Raw genomic sequence first — 25,990 nt, 5'->3', positions numbered from 1 at the left:
TGGATACAGTAGGGAAGTAAGGTCATTTCCAATCATACCTGATGACGGTCCATGATGGGCCAAAACTGTTATCCTATGAATAAACAATTTTTCCATATGTGGGAATAACTCTTTGGTCTACACTATATTGACGGCTTTACAACACATCCCGAGGGGGATGGCATTAAACTGTTCAATACGATGACATTTCTGCTTCATTCTTGCTACTGAGACTAAGCAAGTCAGCTTTGAAAAGGTCTCTCTCTCTTTTTTTTTTTTTTTTTTTTTAATGTGAGGAAGAAGGAACCAAAGGCCATGAGCCCGCAGTAAAAGTTCCCTCCAAGAGAAAAACAAAATACAATAGAGAGCCAAATTCAAGATCCGATCATTTTAAGATGCCTGGACACACTAAGTTTGAAAGACTGGAGATCATAGGCAGCAGGAAATACAGACAGAGGGAGACAGTTCCAGAGTTGACCAGTTGCATATGTGATGGACTGGGAGTAATAGTTACCGCTTGCATTAGAGAGCTGGACAGAAAAAGAATGAAACTTTGTTGCTAGACGGGTGTTATGCGCCTGTCTTAGTGGTGAGGGGATGCAAGCAGTCTGTTCAGAGGAGCAGTGACCATTAAAGTAGCGATAGAAAAGAGATAAAGATGCAACAGTGCAGAGAAGACACAGGTTGAAAGGAACAAGTAAGAGGTGGAGAGTTAATGAGACAAAATGCCTTTGATCCATCTGGTTGAGAAGAGCTGTACGTCGGAAGACACACCACACGAGAGTTGTACTCCACACGGGCAAATAAAACCCATGTATAAAGTCAACAACTGACGGAGTTAGCTTAGCACATCTAATCTCCTGGAAGCAGATTTTACAAGATGGGTAATATGATCTTTCCAAGAAAAATCCCGAAAGAATGAAACCCCAGGTACATTTCAAGATGATGCAAGATAAAGCTGGATATTATGAAAAGTTAGAGGGTACTCCTGTGGAAGATGTTGTTGGGTTGATTGATATAAGAACTGAGTTTTTGAAGCATTAAAAAGATTACTCTTACCCTAATCAGAAATATGAGCCGAGTCAGACAATAGGTGTGCCACAGCCTCATCCCTTGTTTGTTGAAGTAACTGCTGAGATGGATGCTGAAGGAAACGAATGGAAAGGTGAAGGGTGGAGTCATTGACATATGAGTGGATAGGGTCATATGTACAGCTTAGAAGGTCACTGATGAATATATTGAAGGCAGTTGGTGACAGGGCAGAGCCCTGCGGAACACCACTATTGATAGCTCTAGGTAAAGAATGGTGGCAGTCTACAACACCAGCTATAGAACCACCAGACAGGAAGCAGAGATGAAGGCACAGAAAGAAGGATAGAAACTGTAAGAGGGCAGTTAGGAAATTAAAGATTTATGCCACACTCAATCAAAAGCCTTCGAGATGTCAAGTGCCAAAGTCCTGAAAGGAGGATGACCAGGAGTCTGAAAGGTAGGTGAGAAGATCGCCAGTGGAGCATACCTGGCAGAAACCATGCCGACAATCAGAAAGAAGCTTGTGATACGAAAGACGTTCAAAAATTTTTCTGTTAAGAATAGGCTAGAAAAGTTCTGAAATACAGGATGTTAAAGCAACAAGGCAATAGTTTGAGGGCTGGGAAAGGTCACCCTTCTTTGGGACAGGCTGAATGAGAGCAAACTTCCAGCAAGAAGGAAAGGTACAAGCTGATGGACAAAGGCACAAGAGTTTACCAAGGCAGGGTGTAAGCACAGAAGCAATGTTCTTGAGGACAACAAGAGGGACCCTATCAGGCCCATATGCCTTGTTAGTAATGAGGCCAGTGATGGCAGAAAATACATCAATTGAAAAAATCTTAATGTCAGCCATGAGGAAGTCAGAGGGGGGAAGTGATGGAGGAACAGCACCGTAATTGTCTAAGGTGGAACTGAAGGAGAAAGTCTGAGCGAAGAGTTCTACTTTATCAGTAGAAGAAATAGCTATAGAACCATTAGAATGGAAAAGAAAGGGAAGGATGATAAGGTAAAGTTGTCAGAAAGATTTTTGGCAAAGTGCCAGAAGGAACAGGAAGAATTCAAGTTAGAGAGTTCACAGCATTTAGTACGAATGAAATTATTTTTAGCATAGCGAAATACAGACTTCGCATGATTATGGGCAGAAACAAATAAAAGATGAGATTCAAGAATGGGATGGCTCTGGTACCTGTTGTAGACCTTCTCCTTGTTGTGGACAGCATTAGATCAAGCGTGATTAAACCAAGGTTTTTTTTGCATTAATCAAAGGATATGAGAAAAGAATATATGCTTCCATTCCCGAAAGAATAACCTCCATAATGCACAAGGCACACTCAGATGGCTCCCGGCAATGGAAGCAATAATCATTCCAGTGAAAAAATCAAAGAGGTACTGCCTGAAGGTCTCCCAATCAAAAGCTCCAAAATGCCACAACCAAGATTTGTTGGGAGGGTCTACAGCCCTTACTGAAGCAACAGGACATGTTAATGTGATAGAGTTGTGATTGGAGGAGCCCAATGAAGAGGAAGGATTAACAGCATAAGCAGAAGGATCAGTTGTACAGAAGTCAAGTATGTTGGAACTCTCTCCAAGGCAGTCAGAGATATGGATAGGATGATGTACAAGCTGCTCTAGGTCATCAAGGACAGAAAAGATGTAGACTTATTCACTAGGTGGATCAGTGAAAGGAGAGGAGAGCCAAAGGTGGTGGTGAACACTGAAATCTAGAAGGGATATTTCAGATAAAGGAGAAATGGATTGGATGTATTCCATCCCAGAAGACAGTTGAAGAATTTTTCATAGTCAGGAGAATTAGGGGATGAGTAAACAGTGCATATAAATTTAGCCAGAGAATGACAGGAAAGCATTCTTTCATTCCTCTTCTGTCTTTCTTTCCGTCATTCTTTCCTCTTCCTTCTGTCAACAGGTGGCTCTACACTGTGTCACAAGCCAAATGGTTTCCTGCACACCAGGAAACCATTTACTATGCAGGGTGGTAACTATATAACCAAATTACGGTGCCTGGGGGTTTAATGGGTAATTATGGCACTCCAATCGGATTGAGCCTAAGCAAGTTTATATCCAAGGGATGGTTGGGGTTTATTGCTCACGTAATACCGCTCAGAGATGAATGAGGCTGGTCACTCTCATTTCAAATGTCAGGATCAACTTGCCTAGTCCCGGGCTCCTACGCTTCTCATGAGGCAACACTGGATTAGATGATGAATGAATGAAAGAATGAATATCTCAAAACAGAATTTAACCATTACACATGAGGCATCTGTTGGTATTCTTATTAGGTTCACTGCAGGATCAGGTCTTCTCCTATGTGGGAAAATGATAGCCAGACTTAATCCTTCTTCATGCAGGCAAAATATGCTTGGTGAAGAAGTGTCTCTGCAAAGAGAGCCATGTGTGTGACAGTAAAAGTGTTATACTGCCTATGATTAAGTGTGTCAGAAACTGTATACAGTATATCATCAGAAGAGCCAAGTCCTTGTTGTTGTTGTTGATACTGCTGCTGCTGCTGCTGCTGCTGCTGCAACCCCAGACTCATTGCACTGTGAACCCAATGGATTACAAGAGATTGGCAACCTTGACTGGTCACTCCCACAGGCCTTTTGTTAAGATTATGTTTAAGGATTGTCTGTGTTGTGACAGTGTGGCGCATGTGGGATGTTGCAATGTGAAGAGGCTGCATCACAGTGCAGGCAAAGTGGGTTATTTGTGCGTTGTATTTTGTATTAGTATTGTAGCAGGGACAGGTGGTGTCCACATCACAGTCTGGCTAGGTATACTAGTGTCTCTCTGGGTAGGGTAGTTTTTGAATGGTGCATGTCTGGTGGTGGATTCAGTTTAGCTAGAAGGTTTTGGATGGCTGTAGTGGCCATGTGTTTATATATGAGTTTGTGAACTGCAGTGTTGGTGTGACTGGGTGTAAGCATATGCAATCATATAAAAGGACATACCATACAGTGGAGTAATCATGTCAAGTCCAGGGTAACTGTGCTAACTACACAAAAGTGTCAAATACATGCATGGTTGCCAAAATACCTGTATGTAGCACTTATTGAAATATAACCATTTAGAAAGTTTATAATTTTTTAACAAAAATATTTGCTGGAAATGCTAAGGAAGGAGTGGTGCTAAATGAATGAAGCTGCCTGCATGAGTACAGTACTTCAGAATGCTGTCAGTTTTTGAGGACTGTAGAAGGTATGGCAATCAAATGAATATATTGCTCTGAGCGTGTGCAGTCCTTTATATGCACCAATGGTGCAAGTGCCCCTAGGCTGTATGGGGTATTTCCAACCATGATATTAATGCCTGTAATGGCAATAATAATTGTTGTGAACATTATGTAGTAGGTGGGGGTGCTCACCATCCACTCACTCAATGTAGTGCTGCTCTCAGGTATCTGCCCTTTCCTCTCCTCCGTTCTTTTCTTCCTTCCTCTTCTTTCTTTACTTCATTCTTTCTTCATCCTTCTGCCTACAAGGTGACTTTATGCTCCCTCTTCTGTCTTGCTTTCCTTCACTCTTTCCTCTTTCTTCTGTCTATGGGTGACTCTAAACTGAGTAACAAGCCAAATCATTTCCTGTACACCAGGAAACCATTTACTATGCTGGGTGGTAACCATATAACCAAATTATGGCACCTGGTGATTTAGTGGGCAATTACAGTGCTCCAATCAGATTGAGCCAGTGAAGGTTTATACCCAAGGGGTGGTTGGAGTTTATTGCTCACGTAATGCGACTCAGAGATGAGAGAGGCTGGTCACTCTCATCTTAAATGTCATTACCAACTTGCTTAGCCCCGGGCTCCTATGCTCCTCATGGGGCAACGCAGGGTTGGATGATGGATGGATGGATGGATACGTCACATACTGTAAATAACTAGCTCATGTGCTTTGTTCATTTACAGATAAATTCAAGAAGTAATGAAACAAGATGATTTGGACTTAAAAGCCCTGACTGTGGGATGGAAAATGGTGATTATGATCTGATCAGCTGATCACATCAGGTGCGGGTAGAGGGATGGGTCCTTTATGATGTGGCAGGGGTAAACCAGCTCTACTGTTGGGCCCTGCTGTGGATGTCGCTGATTGCACTGTGTAGCTGACCCTCGTGCGGTGTGGTGCGGTAAGGATTTGTCTTCTCTCGCTTTGGAGCTAAGATGTGAATAAACGTGTGTGTGTGGATGAGTAAATTGGGAGTGTGTCGTCCTGTCTCGGCTACCCCCTTTTCTTGGGGGAAGCAGCCTAGGTATATAGATAGATTGATAGATAGATAATCTAATGCATTATCTAGGCTGAGGCCATGGCAAAGACTGTCATTATATAGGTGTGTTACAAAACTTGACTGAATCAGAAAACAGTGCATGGGATGCTAACTTTATTATTTTATATTTTATTTATATTTGTTTATTTATTTATTTTTTTTTTTGCAAAACAAAATCACAAAAAGTGTAGCCTGGGTTTCTGACTTTCATGGAGCCTGAGGTCCTGGACACTCCTGTCATACCTACAGAACAGTGAGTTTTGAAATTAGAGAAACCTAAGTTTTGTGAAGGATAGACTCATATTTAATCTCCCACTGGCCGTGAGGCAATAATTTGCATGCACCCCAGGCAAACCCTGGGATCATTTTTCCAGATTTTGAAAATCAATGTCTTTTCCTTCCTGATGTAAAAGGAATCTTCTGGCACACCTCACAATGTGTTTTTTGCAGTGCTGGGCAGGTGTGCAAACATTTGCGCAAAGCGCAATTGCACACCGTAGCGCTCAGGTGAGTATTGTTTGCGCATTGTGTACCGCATGAGACCATGAGCAATATTGTGCTTGCATACCTGCCTTGCGCACCTGTCCTGTGGATTGCATACTGCACAATCCAAGGGATATGTGGTCTTGGGAGATTCCCGTATGTCTGGAAAAGGGATGGGGGAGGCTCGGGTGGATCGCGAGGGTTCTGCTGGGGGGAGGTGGGAGGGACGGAGGGTAGTAGCATTTCTTTAAATGCTTCAAGAGATAATGTATTTTAATATTTTTCAAATTATTAATATTAGTAAATAATAAATTATAAATACATTATTTATAAAGAGCAGCATATGCAATTCCTTACAAAAATCATTAAAACATATTATTTAAATCAAATATCCACAGCCTAATAATTTATTAGGCTGTGGATATTTGATTTAAACATGTTTTAATGAATTTTGTAAGGAATTACACATGCAGATAAAAGTAAAACTGGCAACATCACAGCCTTTGTTTCCCTGCCCCTCCGCTTCGCAGCCCACTCACTCCTCTGTTTGAACTTCCACAAGTGAAAACGTTACTATGTGACAGTATTGTGATACCAACTCTAATGTATGCGAGTGAAGCTTGAAGCTTGTTGGAGGGACGGAAGTCAAGAGTGAGAGCAGTGGAAATGAGTTATTTGAGAGGAGCCCGTGGAGTTACATGGAGAGACAGACTGACAAATGAGGAAGTGAAGGAGCATTGTGGTGTGGATGTGGATGTGATAGGAAGCGTTAGGAGAAACACCTTGAGGTGGTTTGGTCATATGGAGAGAATGGAGAGTGAGAGACTAACAAGGAAAGTGTATGTGAGTGAGGTGGAGGGCGGAAGAGGGAGGGGGGAGGCCAAGGATGGGATGGAGGGATGGTGTGAAGTATATGAGAGAGGGGTGTGTGAGCTGGGAGCAGCGCAGTGAAATGGCGGGGGACAGGGCGACGTGGAGGCGATTTGTTGCTTGTTTGTGGCCAGTGGCCACCCCTTACGTGATTTAGGCATCTAGCAATAGATAGATAGATACATAGAATAACAATAAGTAAAAGTAAGTATGCTAATTTGTTTAGATATCTCAATATTTTATTGTAATTCCCACAAATATATGCAAATGGTTTTAGCGACACTGCGCAAGCTAAATATTAGATTGCGCACTTGTGTAAATTACAAATAATAAAAAATAATAAATAAAAGTAAGTATGCTATTTTATGTAAATATCTCAATATTTTACAGTAATTCCCACAAATATATCCAAATGGTTTGTGATTGCGCTTTGTGACACTGCGCAAGCTAAATATTTGTCAGATTGCGCACTTGTGCTTGAGCAATGTAGGCAACTGTGGATTGCGCATTGCGCTTGCGCAAGGTCCTTCTTCATTTGCGCTGCCCACCACTGGTTTTTTGCTTCCAAAACCCACCCAGTGATTTGCTATGATTCGCAGAAAAATTCATAAAACTACTGTGCATGTGCCATTAACATCCATGATGAATTGACCATCTCAGTGCTTGGAATGGTTGAGAAGCATTATGTAAACAAACCCGTGACCTTCGATTCCTTCCCGTAATTGTTTGTAGTTTTGTACAGATTGCACTACTTCAATGAAACCAGCACTGGCACTGGAGGGCATCGCTTGATGTTGGCAGGTATCAAAGGGTTACAGATATTTTTGGTGCCAAGGGTCTCACTGTATGCTAAATTTTGAACTCATTGAAGGTATCAATACAGTAAAAGTCCTCTCATTCGGCATCTGGTCTTACTGTATTTCCTGTCTTTCAGTGGTTTTCATAAACAGTCCCAGTACGAAAGTTCTCTGCTCTTCCGGCACATATCCTGTGCCAATTGGCACCTGCTATAGGGTCACCTGCTCATTGCTGGTTCCCATGCGACCATAATTGCCAATTTGGTGCTGTTGGCGCTAATCTTAAGCTTTTCATAATAATTTAGCATCAATAAATACAGTAGAACCCCCATCAACCGGCACTAATGGGAATTTGAAATTGCCGGTTAAGTATTTCCACCGGATGTATGAGAACTACTCCTGTGGGTAGGTTATTTAAACATTTTTTGGCACCCTACTTTATACCTAACACTCCATGGCGCCGTCCTACCACGTACTTCTACCGAGATGAATGTCTTTATCACCTTGCATACCCAATATTTGTTGCTCAGATTCCGGTAAGTAACTATATTATTTCATTATTCTTAGCGCTGAGAAAAGTCATTAATCTCTTATCAAAAGGTAGATCTGGAATAAATAAACGTTCACATGCTGCATAAAATACTGTATGTTTCTGAAGCATAAACACATGTCCGATTATTGCCAGGCGAACACATGTTTTTCCGTGCTAATGACTCATAAACATTTATTTCTTACTTATCCCTGCTGGCTGGAACACACATTGTCTGAATGTGTCAGGAGTACCGTAATAAAATACGGAAGGACATCTGCTGGCTGGAACACACGTTCAAATGTTGTCAGTAGCAGGTTACGCATGTTTTAGAGTGGCTGTTGCCCGTCTCCCCGCACCCATCCTCATTCCTAAGAAGCCCACTGAATGAAAACGTTAATTAAACATTCCACTTTGCAGTTGATATCCTCCTCATACTGAGAATTTTCATATGCTAGCAGAACTACAAAACCAATACGTTAAGATAAATGATGTTTTTGTTGGCAAGTGACAGCGGTAACTTAAGCTGGCGGGAGCAAGTGACTAGGGAAACAATGTGTTAGTCTACTAATCTTTTTTGAGCAAGAAACCTGGTAAGAATAACGTTAATATATAATGCAACTCCACAGCCTACTGATAAAATATTGTGTAAGTACTCACTCTTCCTTATGAACATTGTTAGAGTCGAAAGACAGCTGGACGGTCATCCTCCACATCCACAGCTGATGTGGATGGCACTGGTTCTGGCTGCAGCGGCAGTTTTGATGACTGCTGTGCAGCTTTCTGGAACATTGTTCTAATGTCACTTTGTTTAATTTTCTTGCGCCTCTCAGTAATCATCTGGTTATTGAGTTGGTGCAGAAACATTATGGATTGTGAGGAAAAAAAACGGCTTCGTCTCGGCAAACTTAATGACGGTGTTCATTGCATTTATTCCCTCACTCCATGAAATTTTAGTCTCTTCAGGCTCTTCCTCGTCACTTTCTTGGTCCTTGGTGTTTTCTTTTCCTCTGTTCATCACTACATCTATTATTTGCTCGGTGCTGATATTATGGGTGACAGGAATATTTTCATCAACTTTCAACCACTCCCTAACTTCTTCCTGGGGAACAATGTGGCCTGCCAAGTCGCATAGCTCCTGCTGAAGATCCTCACTCGATGTTTTTTCGGTCAGGAAGCCCTCAAATTGTTCGTCGTCATCAGAGCTTTCTGATTCAATCATAACCCTAGGCCACATCTTGCGCCAACACCTACTGAGGGTTTGTTTCTTCACATTTTTCCATGCGATTGCCCGAGTGTAAATGGTTTCTCTTAAGTTGAACTCCTTTTGAAACTCGCCAATTTTCCCATCAGCATTTAGGACTTTACACATAAAGTCCCACTTGTACAACATCTTGATGTTTTGAATGACACCCTGCTCCATGGGTTGAACAAGGCTGGTAATACTGGGTGGCATGAACACTGCAAAAATGTTACCATTTACGAGCTGATCAGCTGGGGGATGCGCTCGGCAGTCATCAAGCACAAGCACCACTTTACTGTCCTCTGGCTTACCAGTATTCTTAAGATGGTTCTTAACACTTGGAACAAACAGGTGGTGAAACCACCAAAGAAAAATTTCACAGTCCATCCAGGCATTATTCTGTGCTTTGTAATAAACTGGCAAATCAGGCAACCCTTTAAAACACCGTGGCTTGCCGTACTCGCCAATAACCAGCAGCCTGAGTTTGTGTGTACCCGCCGCATTTGCACAGACAAGCACAGTCACTCTATCCTTATTTTGTTTGAATCCATGTGCAACTTTCTCATGGCCACATGCAAGAGTTGATGTTGGTAAGCATTGCCACATCAGCCCAGTTTCATCGGCGTTATATATCAGCTCTGCAGTCAATTCGTGTTCAGAGACAAGGGCACTAAATTTGCTTACAAATTCGTCTGCAGAGACTGTGTCGGCAGACTTCTGTTCCCCCAAGATATCCAGCTGCCTTATTCCGTGACAAATTTTGAAAAAACTTAACCAACTGCTTGAAAAGACACACTTCTCTTCTATGTTCATTTTTTCATGAAATTCTTTTGCTTTTTCAATCAACAGTGGATCCAAAATGCACGTGCCCTCAGACCTCATTGTCTGGAACCACTCATACAAAGCATGATCGAGGTCCTCTAACTTTGCTGTGCGCAGTGTTCGTCGCTTTTCAATGCCATCAGATGTTTCAGTTTTCATGAAAAATTCTTTAAGTTTCTGCGACTGTGCTTTGATATCGTAAATGGTGGATGAACCGATGTTGTACTCTTTCATCAACACACTGCGTTTCATACCTCTTTCAATTTTCTTACATATCTCTAGTTTCTGTTTTAGAGTTAACACCACCCTTTTTCTCTTGTTAGAATCGTCCTTAGGCATTGCTGGATGATTTTGTGATAGACTTTTCTTGTAAAAGTGGCACAAAACATGAAGATAGTTTCGGAGCGGCAGCAGTGACCTACTCTGGTTGGCGACAGTGCAAACAAAGGTCGCGCCGCTTTGTACTATACAAAACCATCCACGTGTGCGGCCATCCACCCAGGGCAACCTAGAATCACCCAACCAGCACAGACTAGAACCATCCACTCGGCGCATTCATAAAAGTGCGCAAAATTCAAATATATTTTTTTTTTCCCTAGTCAAACATTTTTATACACTCTGTATTTGCTAGTTTTTTAAAACTGCTGGTGTTTTAACTTCCGGATGAATGGGGTTCTACTGTATTAGATTTTCTTCTATATCTAGAGCATTTTGAAGTACAATTTAGTGCAAAAATTTTAACAGTTCACCTATAGCTTGGCGCATTTTAAAGTTGAGCTTAGTGCTTCTGAAGATTTCTGCTTGCCAACACTGCATGCGCAGTTGGCCATCATAACTCGTGAATGTCTGGCTTTGTGAGCAGGACCTTTTGAAAGTTTGGAAACTGTCGTGCTATTTTAAGATGTACACTACATACAGTAATCCCTTTAAGACCCGGATGCCCATGTCCCAGATACCCCAAGTCCTGAACATTTTGGTTTTTGGACACACACACACACACACACACACACACACACACACACACACACACACACACACATACACACACACACTCCCACAAGTGACAAATGTGTTCATTCCAATTTTAAATTTGCCACGTGGTGATGAACAGCTATGTTTTGGCGCATAGTTACTCTGACAACTGTTAGAGTGCCCCTGCATTCCTCCCCAGTTCCCCCCTTACATACCGTCGTAACCGTGTGCTTGTCGCCATGGCTGCCCACGGCTCGTTTTTGTGAATAAACAGTGAATAAACTGTAATATCTTGCCATTAGACCACTTGAGACTTTACAGTGTTACGCAGTGTTAAGAAATTAGAATTCAGAGTGCAAAGGATTAAGTGCAGAGTGCAACACTGGCATGTTGCAACTGGTGTGGTGCAAGTAAGAACAGAATGTGCAGTGTTAAACACTTATAATTCACAATGCAAAGGATAAAGTTTAGTACAACACTGGATTACTGAACATGCTACAAGTGCACCTTCACCACTCTCAGAGCCAAAGAGGAGGCAGGTTAATCCTCGTGAAGGCCACAAACGTGTCGTAAGTACCCTATACACTGCTAAATATTTTCCATACTCACTTCTAATTTCTCATTCTCCGGTTCCTTTTCATTTATTTTATGGTTTCTGTCCCTTATTTATGTGAATAGGGGTCTTAAATAGGTGCTGTGCAGGTTCCGTACCGAGTTAGTTAGGTGGTTTTCAAAGTCAGATTGGGTTAGGGTCCATAACTACCTGTCCATGGGGCATTTTCCCAAGTCTCGGACAAACCCAAGTCCCGGACATGCCTTTGGCTCTATTACATCGGATCACGGAGGGACTACTTTATGTATATACACCTAGGTTAAGGTAAGTTCATGTGCATTGTATCAATAAATTATATATAAGTTGCTTATTAAATATTCTGTGCTTATGGTTGACCAATAACACTTGATAGACACTGATTGCATTGGGTGACCGACCACGGTGGGTTTCAACAGGCCTTAGCGCCACACGGCAGTCCTGGGGTAGTGGAAGCAGCAGTGAAACCACCGAATACTTGGAGTGCCAAATCCCATTTACTCTAGATATCTTTCTTTTAGAACACAATAACTGGAATAATACAATAGTAATTATATATACTGTATTTGTGCATTACTGACAACAATATTAACAAGTTACCTGAATATCTGTCTGCAACATATAATTGTAAATGAATATTTCTGAAATACTTAGAAATATTTAATCTCTATGTAAGCCATATCAAAGAACCATAACAACACCTGCCTTTGTCACAGCTGCTTCCTCCAGTGATTTCCTGATTTTGAAAACAAAATGGACCCTGCAGTGCAAGACTGCAATGGAACAAGATGACTTTGGAAGATATGATGATTGTGCAGAGCTGAGGAGGTACTACACAGAAGTATGATCTTTGCATTCATGAATGAAAACAAACTCTCAATATATACTCTTTAAATCCGCATGGCCTTCATTTTCATTATGCAAAAAATTATTACGTAACTGAAATGAAGAGGGTATTGTAACAAATCTTTTCACTGATGATGTGAGTATTCAAAATACGTTCACTCTCCCAAAATACACAGAAAAATACCCTGGTATGTAGAGTTCTGTTATCCTTTACACAATTGTGATCAAAAACCATTTACAGCTGCCAGATGTCGCCAGAAAGACCCATCGCTCCAAATAGTTCCAACCATGATAGAGGCTGTGACAAGCCCCTCCCCCCCTTAACCCCACACTTTCACTCTTGATTGCCCTGTTTCATTTCGTGGTGCTACAACTGTTGAAATGCAGCCAATGACTGCAAGAAGCTTTTTCGTAGGTTTTCCGGCCATTTGGCAGTTTCTGCTCTTTCGGCACCTGCTTGGTCCTGATGATGCCGAATGAGAGGACTTTTATTGTAAATTTTAAGTAGATTAACACTGCCTTTGTGTATCTATCTATATATTGCCATATGCCTCAATTCTGTAAGGGATGGTCACAAACAAATCGCATAGATGTTGCCCTGTCCAATGCCACTTCACAACCTTGCTCCCAGCTCACATCCCCCTCTCTTATAAACCTCTCCACTCCATCCCTCTATCTCATCCTCAGCCTCCCCCTCCCTCTCCCTCCTTCCACCTCACTCGCATAAACTCTCCTCATTAGTCTCTCGCTCTCCATCCTCTCCACATTGCCAAACCACCTCGATGCATTTCTTCTAATGCTCTCTATCACATCCACATCCATACCACAATGTTCCTTCACTTCCTTGTTTGTCAATCTGTCTCTCCATGTAACACCACATGCTCCTCTCAAATAACTCATTTCCACTGCTCTCACTCTTGACTTGTGTCCTTCCAACAAGGTCCAAACTTCACTTCCATACGTTAGAGTTGGTCTCGCAATACTGTCATGCAGTGTATTTTTTACTTCCATGTTCACTTCTCTGTACCTTATCATTGCTTTCAAAGAACCAGCAACCTTTCTTCCCTGCTGTACCCTTTCAAGCACTTCACCCTTTAAACTTCCGTCCTTACTCATCGCACTACCCAAGTACAGTCATTACTCATTTCACGATGGGGTTAGGTCAGGTCATACCTTATTGTATACCGATTTTATCGTAAATCGGGAGATTGAAACACATTATAAAAGGGGGGTTACGTCAACTCAACTTCCCAAAGTCACCTAACCAAGACTGAACCATAAATGACAACCCACCTTCATTCCTTCTTGTGTTGGTCCAAGTCGTCCTCCCCAAGGCTGGGGGGACAGCCTTTGCTTACAGGCACTAGTGGTCAGCCTCTGAGTCAAACAGGAACAGGTTAGGGGGAGAGGAATCCGGCCCATACCTGCACCAACCTCAACACTGGGACCCATACCTGCACCAACCATAGCGCTGGGGCCTACAATGGCACTGACCCTACCACTGGGCACACAAATCCACAGTTCTGCAGTTCGATGTTTGGCTGAGAGGTGACGATAACAGAGGGGCACACATGAACAAGTTAAAAAGACAGGGCTTTGAAGGGGTGGCGGGACCTGAAGCATAACAATGCGCTGCACGCCAGGGCCGCCATCTTGCCTGAGACAAGCTACGGTCACCTTGCGTGTGCCAGGCGCTTTCCGATGGCAAAATCGTTATAGCAGGAAATTTATTGTAAATCGAATTTTGGGGTGGAACTTTTCTATTATCGTTGTAGCTAATTATTGTAAACCGAATTATTGTAAAACGAGTAATGACTGAACTGTACTTAAACACATTCACAATTTCCATTTCCACTGTATGCTATATGATTTTCAAATGCTCCACAATGTTGTGCTCTCAGCACTGTATGTTTGTCTAACTTCTTGCAATGCTCTGTTCTCAGCAGCGTTTAACCTCAATCCGCCGGGTAAAGTGTATACACGTCACAATCGGGCTGCTATGGGACCGCTGGGTAACGGCTATACACACAAGTGTCTTCCTGCCACAGTTTGAACTGCTGCCATTTCATCTTGCCACCAAAGGGTAGGGAGTCCCTCTATACCAAACTGGCACATCAGTCTGTCCCTTGCTTTTGCCAGGTGTACAATGCTTCCCTCAGGTTCCTCTTTGTCTGATTCCATCCGTGCTGCCTGCAGCCAATTGCATCATCCGCCCCTGCCAAACCTCTTTCCAAGGATACTAGAAAAGGGTTCAGTGATAGTGCCATAAGGCATGCCTTGGATGCAACAGTGTCTAGTTTATCTAGTAGTGGAGTACATAATCACGTTGAGAGCAAAGCCATAGTCGGCGCTGCAGGCAGATGCACGAACACATCCTGCTCTTACGCTGCTCTTGCGGCAAAAATTAGTTCTCTTCCCCATGTCATTACTCATCAACACAATGACCTAGAGGCCTGGGGATACTTTCATTTGCAAGAGGAATAGTTGGTGAGTAAAATGGTCATTAATTTGTTTCCCCAAGCCCTATGGTTTCTGAAATATTAAGGTCTGAAAACAAGCAATTTTCTATGGATTCCGAAAAATTGCCTGTAGTGAGGTGACGGCTTCATTAAATATTGCCTGGCATGTGGTGGTCTGAGGGTTTAAATGGTGCTAGCAAACAGTGTTTATGAAGGAAAATAATTTTATACAGACCAGAACAATTGCCCCAAAGCACGGAGCAATTGTGTCATCATGTTTTCCCACATATCAGTGACATTATTTTATGCAGCAATTCTGTTTTGACAGTATAATTTCCTTGTACAAATACAGTACCTATAACTTGAGGCAATAAACTGAAGCAAATGACACTTGTTTCCATGTATTAACAATAAATGAAAAATGCAGTAAAAAAACTGGTGCAATTACCCCACTGTACAGTATTACCAGTACTCACCTACTTTATACAGTACCCTCGCGTCCAACACGCGTTAGTCCAGCACGATTCACGTCCAGCACAGATAGCAATTAATTAGTATTATTTAATACGATTTAATTACTGCAACACGAGTGTGTTAGCATAACACGCACAGAGCTCTGAGAAGTGGGCGAAATCCGCAGAGTTCACTCTAGCACGATCACCCCCGGTCCAACATGGTCATACTGGACATTCCCATGATGATGATAGCCAATGAAAACTTCTGATCAAGTAGCCTTCCCCGCCCGCTATCGTGACGTGATCGTGATGCCGCCCAATTAAAAACGTTTCTGCTGTCACGTGATGTTTTGTTTAAATTTCTCCCGCCACAGCGCCAATCAGTCGCATAATTGCACTGGAAGGTGCTTTTTTTTTGCTGCATTTTCTGCCCTTGTTACTGCATTTTACCCTGCTCACGATGCCTAGGAAGCCTTCTGAGAACCCCAAGAAGCGTCGGCACCTCCCTCAGGCCACCAAGCTAGAAAGCATCGAGAGGAAGAAGAAAGGGGAGAGGTAAGTTGACATTGCCAAGGCCTACGACATGAATGAAGCCACCGTGATCATAATAAAAAACTAAGACAAGATCCTGGCAGTCGAAGGCTATCACACGGCACTTCATACCAGGTTTGCCGAGGATACGATGGTAAATCGGAACGGTAACGTGATAAAATTGCCGACGATACCACAGGCATTTGGAATTCATCTGGATGGATTCCTGCCAAGGATACGATGGCCAAACAGTGTGACCAAAACCCAGGCAACTCGACAGAGAATGTATCGTACTACAGCACTGAACATTTAGCCTGACACTGAATACATATTAATATTTTAGAATAAATATTAATCATTTTGAAACCCTTCTCATTGGCGTGCATACCAGTTTATAAACAAAGTTGCTTCTCCTTATTCTCTACCGAGTCAGCGACAGCGATCACTTTCCACAGTCACGAGACGGGGCTCTGGCAACAGTGTGAGAAGCATGCACTTTGCCGAGGATTACAGTGCTAGGACAGGCAGAAGCAGGACCTCCCATGGCTGTGGACGAAGATAGTGATTCTGAGTGTGATTTCGAAGGATTTATGAGGGAGGTTGAGGAGGAGCAACAGCCATTACCCGCTAGTGACGCCAGCAGCCATCCTCCGGGGACCCAGTAAGACTGCCTACAGCCTTGGATACCACCTTCCATTCCCAGCAAGCCCACCACACTATCCTAATAGGTTAGTTATCATTCATAGCACATTACCATTTATTATAATTACAATAGTACCAATATATGTATAGGTATATGGTAGGTATTTAGGGTGACTCTTCAGAGGGTTGCTGACATAATTCATTTTTCCCCATAAGCTCTATTGTTAGTCAAACACGTTTTTGGTCCAACACGTGACCCATGCATGACAATATTACCATGCTGGACGCGAGGGTACTGTATATCTGCCATAGCATGGGCTCAAATTATTGACTTGGGACATATACATCACATGATAACTGTCAAACACCAAGTCACCCTAGCCCCTTCTTATGATGATTTTCTGAATTTTATTCTTGCTGCTGTTAGATTTTACTAGCTAAGAAGAGCCTCCTAGTGGTGGAGAAGTTAATGATGGCTACATCCAACACTTGATTAATGAACTCACCCTCTAAAGCTATAAAAAACGGCCTAGAGAGAAAACAAGAGTAGAATTGTTCTGAGACCTGCAGCAAGGCAGGTTTAAATTACCCAGTTTTACTAAAGTTGTCGCTAGATGACGCCACCTCAGGTGTCAGCTGATGGCAGATTTGGATTCTCCTATGTCAAATTACCACATATGGTACCACTTTTATGTCTCCAAAGGCCTCCTTTTAACAAATCCGCCAGAAGTAGAAGCAAAAAAAGAAAAACGTTGGCCACTCATTGACCTGCGGGCTATCGCCGCAGGTAAAAAATATGAAAAAAGACATCATCATTGAGGATGTGATAATCAAGCTAATGTGAGAATGTCTGATCCTACTGTTCAGTGTCCATTCAGAATAACTGCAATAAAAGTACTGTACTTCTAAACATCATACAACAACTTATTACTCTTCCCTAACCCCTACACTTAATCCATCCATCCATCATCCAATCCTACATTGCCCCATGAGGAGCGTAGGAGCCCGGGGCTAGGCAAGTTGGTACTGATATTTAAAACATATCAATATTTTTGTAGCTTACATCTGATGATACTAAACACTATTCAGATCCCTGGTAATGAAAGAGTTAAAGGGGGCTATAGCTACCTCATGCAGTTCAAAACGTCTCTCTTAAGCTGAATAAAACTTTCTAAAGGTAGCAAGATAAAGTGGGAAAGATGTCACCAAAATCAGGTACCGTAGTTCGGCCACTTGTTGTTTTATGGGAAGGGGCACTAACCCTCCACCAACTCACTTGCTGACACGTAGGGAACACAAATGGGTTGGTTATATGGTTACCACCCAGCACTGTAATTGGTTTCCTGACTTATTGGCTTGCAGGAAACCATTTGGCCTGTCACTCAACGTAAGGCCACCTGAAAAGGAATGAATAGCAATAACAAGAGTAGAATTGCTCTGGGGCCTGCAGCAAGGCTCTTGTTTCAGTTTGCCTATACTGTATTAATCACTTTTACTGAAGCTGTCGTTAGATCGCGCCAGCTCAGGTGTCAGCTGATGGCAGATTTGGATACTTCACTGCTAATTACCACATATGGTACCACTTTTATGTCTCCAAAGGCCTCCTTTTAACAAAGCCGCCACAAGCAGAAGGTGAAGAAGAAGAACAAAGGCCACTAACTGACCTGCTAGCTATCACCACAGGTAAAAAGTTACCAGAAAGATAGGAGAAATAGGAAGAAAGAGGTCAGACACAGAAAAAGATTGATAAAGGTGAAGGAAGAAGTAGGCAGCACTACATCAAGTGAGTAGATGATGGCTGCCACCACCTACCACTCAATGGGAAGTATCTCTTGGGAATGAGTAGGATTAGTAAAAATCAATAGCATAAGAGGTGGTCTATTGACAGCACCCCCTTAACACTTATCTGGTTTCATCATGTGTGTTGCAGGGATGGATCAGTTTGTTTAGCCTATGTGAGAAATGCAATTATACTGGGGCTGCCTTATGGCATTATCAATCAGACATGCAGTTCTTGAACGGTAAAAAGGAATACGTCATGAAAAAGGAATATGGGAACTAGAAGATGATGCAGGGTAGAAATTGCTAACATTAACTGAGCCACTCCCACAATGTACGAGAGTTCACCAGCCAAGAGGTAAAGGGGTACAATACATGGACCATCCTGCAAAATTCCAACCCACATGGCACTCAGCTGACGATGGAGTTTCAGTTTGTCCTCAATCTGTTCAATTGGAAACTGAGGAACCTCATAGGGAGCCGAGATCTTGTTGGGGCGAGGTGAGTCCTCTGCTTCCATCATGGCTTCAATATCCTTCAGTCCAGTATCTCCAAAGTGGCCAAAAACAGGACTCTCACTGCCTGTTGGGTTAAGAAAATGAATTAGTTTTGAATTAGTTTCTCTCTCTCACTCTCTCTGGTATGTATGTACTGGTAGTGTGTGTGTGTGTGTGTGTGTGTGTGTGTGTGTGTGTGTGTGTGTGTGTGTGTGTGTGTGTGTGTGTGTGTGTGTGTGTGTGTGTGTGTATGTGTGTGTATTTACCTATTTGTAGTATACAGGAATTGAGCAATGCTCGTGTTGTCCTGTCTTCATCCACATTTATCTAGTCTACTTTTACACACATGAATGTTTTTCTCCCGCACCACCTTTTCATCTAAGTTGTTCCAAATATTTATGTATTTACCTTATATACCTAATTGTGATATACACGAAATGTGTTATGCTCGTGGGTTCCCGTCGCTGTTTCTCAGTAAATCAAATTTAGCTTTAAACTCATTTAAGTTTTTAAACTGGACGATCTCTTTGTCCAGGCTATTCCATAAGTCTATACTTCTGTAAGGAAAACTATATTTCTTGATATCCTTCAAGCAGCTTGGCTATTTCAATTTCATTCCGTGTCCTCTTGTTGCTCTCTTATCCCATACAAACAGATCTTCTCGGTCAATTTTATCTACTCCCACCATGGTCCTAAACACTGCAATCATATCTCCCCTCTTTCTCCTTTCCTCTAAGGAAGGCAAATCCAGCTTTTCCAGCCTTTCTCTGTATGACAGATCTGCCAGACTAGGGACCATCTTGGTTGCTGTTCTTTGTATTCTCTCAATCTTGTTTATATCTTTCTTTTTGTGTGGGGACCACACTACCGCTGCGTATTCTAACCTGGGGCAGATCATGGCCACTATCAATTTTTTCATCATCTCCTCATCCATATAATGAAATGCTACTCTTATGTTAGTTAAGAGTTTATACATCTCTCTAACTATCTTGTTAATGTGTTTTTCAGGTGACAAACTATCTTGGACCAGCACTCCCAAATCTTTCTCTTCTCTCATTTTTGTGATTAATTCATTACCCAACAAATAGTTCAGTGATGGCCTCCTGGTACTTTTACCCATTTCCAATATTTTACATTTCTTTACATTAAATTTCATTTCCCACATCTGGCTCCAATCATGTATCCTATCCAAATCCTCCTGCAGCATTTTACAATCCTCCTCAACCTCTACCTTCCTCAAGATCTTTACATCATCAGCAAACAGACTTGCATAACTGTTCACTCCATCTACCATATCATTTACATAAATCAGGAACATTACTGGCGCCAACACCGAGCCTTGAGGGACTCCACTTGTTACTTCCCTCCATCAAGACATCCTATCCTTTATTACTGTTCTCATTTGTCTGTCTCTCAAAAATCTCTCATCCATTCCAGGAGTTTCCCCATCAGTCCTCCTATATATTCTAGTTTCCACATTAGTCTCTTATGAGGTACCTTGTCGAAGGCCTTCTCTAAGTCTAAATACACACAATCCACCCAACCATCTCTCTCCTGTACCACGTCAATCACTCTTGAGTAAAAGCTCAACAAACACATGATCTTCCACTTCTGAATCCAAACTGACATTCAGCCAAAATATTCATCTCTTCTAGATATTTTATCCATCTGTTTTTCAGGATTCTCTCACACAATTTTGCGACCATGCTGGTTAAAGACACTGGTCTATAATTCAGGGGTTCCTCCCTGTTTCCTCCCTTATAAATTGGTACCATATTTGCCCTCTTCCATTCTTGTGGCACTTTCCCGTCTTCCTGAGAACATACGATTAAACTGTGAATTTTATCCGCCAGTTGTTCTCTGCATTCCTTCAGTACCCAATTAGAAATTCCATCAGGTCCTGTGTGTGTGTGTGTGTGTGTGTGTGTGTGTGTGTGTGTTCTTACCTAATTGTTCTTACCTAATTGTATCTTTACAGGAATGAGTCAAGCTCATACTGTCCCGTGTCTTAAACCATATTTATCGTACATATCCTTAAATTTGTGAATTGTTTTGGCACACACTATTTCATTCGGTAGTGCATTCCATTGATCAATTGCTCTGTTTGGGAAACTGAATTTCCTTACGTCTTTATCACCTCTCTTCTTATGCAGTTTTTTGCAGTGTCCTCTTGCTGATGCTTCTCCATATGTTAAGTAATCATTTATGTCTATTTTCTCCTTCCCTGATATGCACTTACTGTATACAGCATTATCATGTCACCTCTTTTCTTCTCTCCTGTAGTGTTGGTAGATTCAGTTTATTTAGTCTTTCTTCGTAGCTTAGGTTCCTTAAGCTTGGTATCCATCTTGTAGCGGCCCTTTGAACTTTTTCAATCTTCTCTATATGCTTTTTGAGATGAGGACTCCAGACTACTGATGCATATTCCAGGGTTGGTCTAATGAATGATGTTATTATCCTTCTTAGCATGTCTTCATTTATGTATGTGAAAGCTATTCTCATATTTGCAAGCAGTGTATACATGTTCCGTACCTTCTTGCTGATGTGGTCAGCCGGAGATAGTCTGTTATTGATAATCACACCTAGGTCTTTCTCTCTTTCTGATGTGTATAGGGTTTTATTTCCTAACTTATAATCCCAATCTGGTCTTTTTCCACTTTTACCAAACTTGATTACATGACACTTGTCCACATTGGATTCCATTTGCCATGTACTACTCCATTCATGGTGTGTGTGTGTGTGTGTGTGTGTGTGTGTGTGTGTGTGTGTGTGTGTGTGTGTGTGTGTGTGTGTGTGAGTGAGTGTGTGTGTGTGCATGCACATGCAGGCACCCATGTGGGAGGGAGGGGTTATGAGTCTGTGAAGGGAAGGTAAATTATGAATGCACTGGGAAGAGGAATTAGGCTACCTACGCTTCTAATAATCACTCGATTACCCAGACACTCCGTAGTCAAATGTTAGGTCTTTGCTCTATTATTTTTGTATCTGAATCTTTTTGTGTCTCCAACCATAAAATTTCTGACATTGCCAGTCAGGCAGCCTACAAATTCAAAAAACTAGTTTGGCGGTCGGCTGGTCTCTCTGCCTTCCCTCGTGCTACACGGGCATCTGGTAGTGCTCATGACTGGAATGTCACTCAGCCATATTGCAGAACTTCTGCCTATCAGAATTCTTTCATTCCACAAACTGCATCTCTCTGGAACTCGCTTCTCCCAGAGTTGTTTCCCTCCAAACTTCAACCTACAGCTGTTTAAGTCTAACTGTTACAGATATTTTATGAAGAGAGGACACCAGTAATCTGGTGTATGGATTCTTTTTTTTTTTTAATTCATTTGTTTTTCCTTCCTCTGTTGTTATTAAAAAAAAAGAAAAAAAGAAAAAAAAAAAAAAAGTGCAGGTAATAGACCCTAACCCACAAGATGAGCAAATATGGCCATCCGCCTCCTCGCTGATCACTCAAACTCCCCTGGCCTGCTCGATCACTCAGACGTTACTGGTCGCACGTGAGTAATACAGCCCCTAACCCACAAGCTGGGCAAATATGGCTATCCGCCTTCCTAACAAATGGTCAAAGTTGTCTTGCCAGCCTCTCAAGCCAAGCCACGCATTGGTAAAAGAATGTAACCCACCAGCTGAGCAGAAATGGCTGTCTGCCTCCCTACTGAATTGTCAAAGTGGCCTGGCTGGCCTCTCAAGCTAAGCTGCACGATGGTAAAAGAATATAACCCACCAGCTGATCAGAAAAGGCTGTCTGCCTCCCTACTGAATGATCTAAGTTGCCTGGCTGGCCAGTAGAGACATGGCAATGTTGTGTTCAGTAGTGGTTACCACACGTCCCCACTCACAGTCCTGCTCCTATGGTTGGAGGAGGAGTTTTCAGACATTTGTTAAGTGATTACTAGTGAGGGTGATACCAATGACTAAAGATACGATACCGATTACTGTACTGTACTTTGTTGGCCAGTATCGGTGGTATTGATTATCGACATTGACAGCTAGGTACTTTAGTAATTAATACCTACCAGTGCGATACTCTACCTAAAAATTTAATAAAATTACTCACATCTGGCTCAGTCTGTGTTAAAATAATTACTGTACAGTGCCCGCCATTGCATTATGCCCGGTAGGGTGTTAGGGTAAGCTACATGATAAAAAAATGTATGAAAATATAATTTCAGCACTCATCATTCACCTAGTAATCAATGGACTTCCCTCTCCTCTTGATGCACTGCTGTAAGCGTGAAGGCACTGATTCTGCAAGGTTTCTAAAGATTTCAGGGTCTAAATTGGCCCACTCCTCCCAAATGGTGGCCTCAAGCTTGGGGATGCTGTTGATGTCCTTCCCCTGGAGATGCCGCTTTATGATAGCCCAAAGATTTTCTATCGGGCTGAGGTCTGGTGAGTTTGCTGGCCAATCATCAATAAACTCTACAGCACAGTCAGTGAGCCACTGTTTCACAGATCTGGCCATATGGCAAGAGACACCATCCTGATGAAACACCTCAGCTCTGCACTTTTCAAAGGAGCTGGGTAAATAATCACATAATAACTCAAGGTAGTTATATTGGTTTATTATTTGATTAGCAGGAAGCACTACTAAGTCACCCACACCGAAAAATGTAGAACATCCCCATACCATTAATGAATCTGGGTGTTTTACTGTGCTGCATACATACTTTGGGTCTAGGGGGTCACTTCTTGGGCGCCGATACACGTTGCCATTTTGGCTGCCAGTCACAGTAAATATTGCCTCATCGCTCCATAGCACTTGTTGCCATCTAGTCGGATCCCACTGTCAATATTTCTTGGCAAACATGACCCTATGCTGCCTCTGTGTAAGGGTGATGAGTGGCTTCTTGACGGGTCGATGGCTGCGAAATTTGAGACCGTCGTGTAAGTGTTGCTGCACTCTCCTCACTGACACCTCTACCAGCAGCCGGGGATTTTGTTCCCTTAGCAAACGTGCTGTTACACGTGGAGTTCATTCCACTTGACGTTTCAGGATAGTTAGAGTGCGAGGTGAGGTTTTACAGACCTTCCTTGGACGTCCTTGATGATGCGGTGTTGCTACCCCTCCGCCATCACGAAATCATTTGGTCCAAAAGTTCACAGATTGTACACTGACACCAACAATCCCTTGCTATTTCCTTTGTGGGCTTCTGTGCCTTGTAGAGACTGGTAATGGATGAAATCTCCTCTTTAGTTATGTCCCTTCTCTTCCCCATATTGCCACCAGGCCACAAAATATGTAGACAAAATGGGGGCTGAGGGCAGGGTCCAGGTGGGGAGCAAGAATAGCACAACCCCCCTCAAACAACTCTGTGGGGTAACTGGGGCTTGCTTTTCCACCTCCCTCCCTCCTCTATGCCTGCCTCTGACGTGCCAGACGTACGATACACACCGCAGCCTGGGTATCCTGGAGTTAAGAGGGGTGGAGTGATCACCGCTATTGCATTACTTCATGCCCTATTGGGCGTAATGCAATGGCAGGCACTGTATATGGCCACTATTTTAGGGGAACATGAGCACCAAAACTGTCATTCAGTGTGCTAATAAATCTTAAAATCATTACTTCCCAATGAAATACATAAGTTTTTCTGAAAATACCTTCTATCTATCTATTGCCAGACACCTCAATCACGTAATGGGTGGCCACACACAAATAACCTCTATGTTGCCCTGTCCAGTGCCACCCCTGAATCACATCTTTTATACATTTCTGCCCGGAATCGTGCTAAGTCTGTTCTTCGCTCTGCTAAGAATAATTTCATCCCTACAAAATGCTCTCAACTCTCTAACTCGAATTCTTCCCACTCCTTCTGGCACCTTGCCAAAAACCTTTCTAACAACTTTACCTCATCATCCTTCCCTCCTCTTTTCTACTCTGATGGCTCTGTAGCTATTTTTTCTACTGATAAAGGAGATCTCTTCACTCAGACTTTCTCCTCCAACTCCACCTTAGACGATTCCGGTGCTGTTCCTCCCTCACTTCCCCCCTCTGACTTCCTCATGGCTAACATTAAAATTTCTTCAGCTGATGTATTTTCTGCCATTGCTGGCCTCAGTACTAATAAGGCATATGGGCCTGATGGAGTCCCTCCTGTTGTTCTCAAGAACTGTGCTTCTGTGCTTACTCCCTGCCTAGGCAAACTCTTTCGCTTTTGTCTGTCAACTTGTACCTTTCCTTCTTGCTGGAAGTTTGCTCTCATTCAGCCAGTCCCAAAGAAGGGTGACCATTCCCAACCCTCTAACTATCGTCCAATTGCTTTAACATCCTGTATCTCAAAAGTTTTCAAGTCAATTCTCAATAGAAAAATTTTAAAGCATCTTTCCTATCACAACCTTCTTTCTGATCGTCAGTATGGGTTCCGTCAGGGACGCTCCACAGGCGATCTTCTCACCTACCTTTCAGACTCCTGGTCATCCTCCTTTCGGGACTTTGGCGAAAGCTTTGCCATTGCACTTGACATCTCAAAGGCTTTCGATCGAGTCTGGCACAAATCTTTAATTTCCAAACTGCCCTCTTACGGTTTCTATCCTTCTATCTGTGCCTTCATCTCTAGCTTCCTTTCTGGTCATTCTATAGCCGCTGTTGTAGACGGCTATCGTTCTTCTCCTAGATCTATTAACAGTGGTGTTCCTCAGGGCTCTGTCCTATCACCAACTCTCTTCCTTTTATTCATCAATGACCTTCTAATCTGTACATCTAACCCTATCCACTCATACGCTGATGACTCCACCCTTCACCTTTCCATTCGATTCCCACAACGTCCATCTCAGCAGTTACTTCAACAGGCAAGGGATGAGGCTATGGCACACCTAATGTCTGACTTGGCTCGTATCTCTGACTGGGGTAAAAATAATCTTGTTGTTTTTAATGCATCAAAGACTCAGTTTTTGCACCTATCAACCCCACATAATCTTCCACAGGTATACCCACTTATGTTTAATAATACTCAACTTAATCCTGCATCATCGTTGAACATGCTTGGGGTTTCATTTGCTCGGGACTTGTCTTGGAAAGATCATATTACATCTCTTGTAAAATCTGCTTCCAAACGATTGGGTGTGCTAAGCCGACTCCGTTCCTTCTTTACCCCTGCACAATTGTTGACTCTATACAGGGGTTTTATCCGCCCCTGTGTGGAGTACAACTCTCATGTATGGGGGGGCTCCCCACAATAGGGT

The 25,990-nt window shown here is 42.5% G+C and overlaps 1 protein-coding gene across 1 annotated transcript in view; it reads right to left on the bottom strand.

Moving 5' to 3' along the window:
- AMPdeam (AMP deaminase) overlaps positions 1 to 25,990 on the bottom strand; it is a 317,845-nt gene that overhangs the window by 254,692 nt on the left and 37,163 nt on the right. The window contains exon 3 of the mRNA XM_080277977.1: positions 18,710 to 18,887. Within this exon, the coding sequence (XP_080134103.1) occupies positions 18,710 to 18,887 (178 nt within the window). The remainder of the gene's footprint in view (positions 1 to 18,709; positions 18,888 to 25,990) is intronic.

This window comes from Coenobita brevimanus, chromosome 71, assembly GCF_032717465.1.
Source record: "Coenobita brevimanus isolate Jiangsu-jjx chromosome 71, ASM3271746v2, whole genome shotgun sequence".
In the NCBI taxonomy this organism is placed as follows: domain Eukaryota; kingdom Metazoa; phylum Arthropoda; class Malacostraca; order Decapoda; family Coenobitidae; genus Coenobita; species Coenobita brevimanus.
This window is presented reverse-complemented; position numbering and strand designations above follow the sequence as displayed.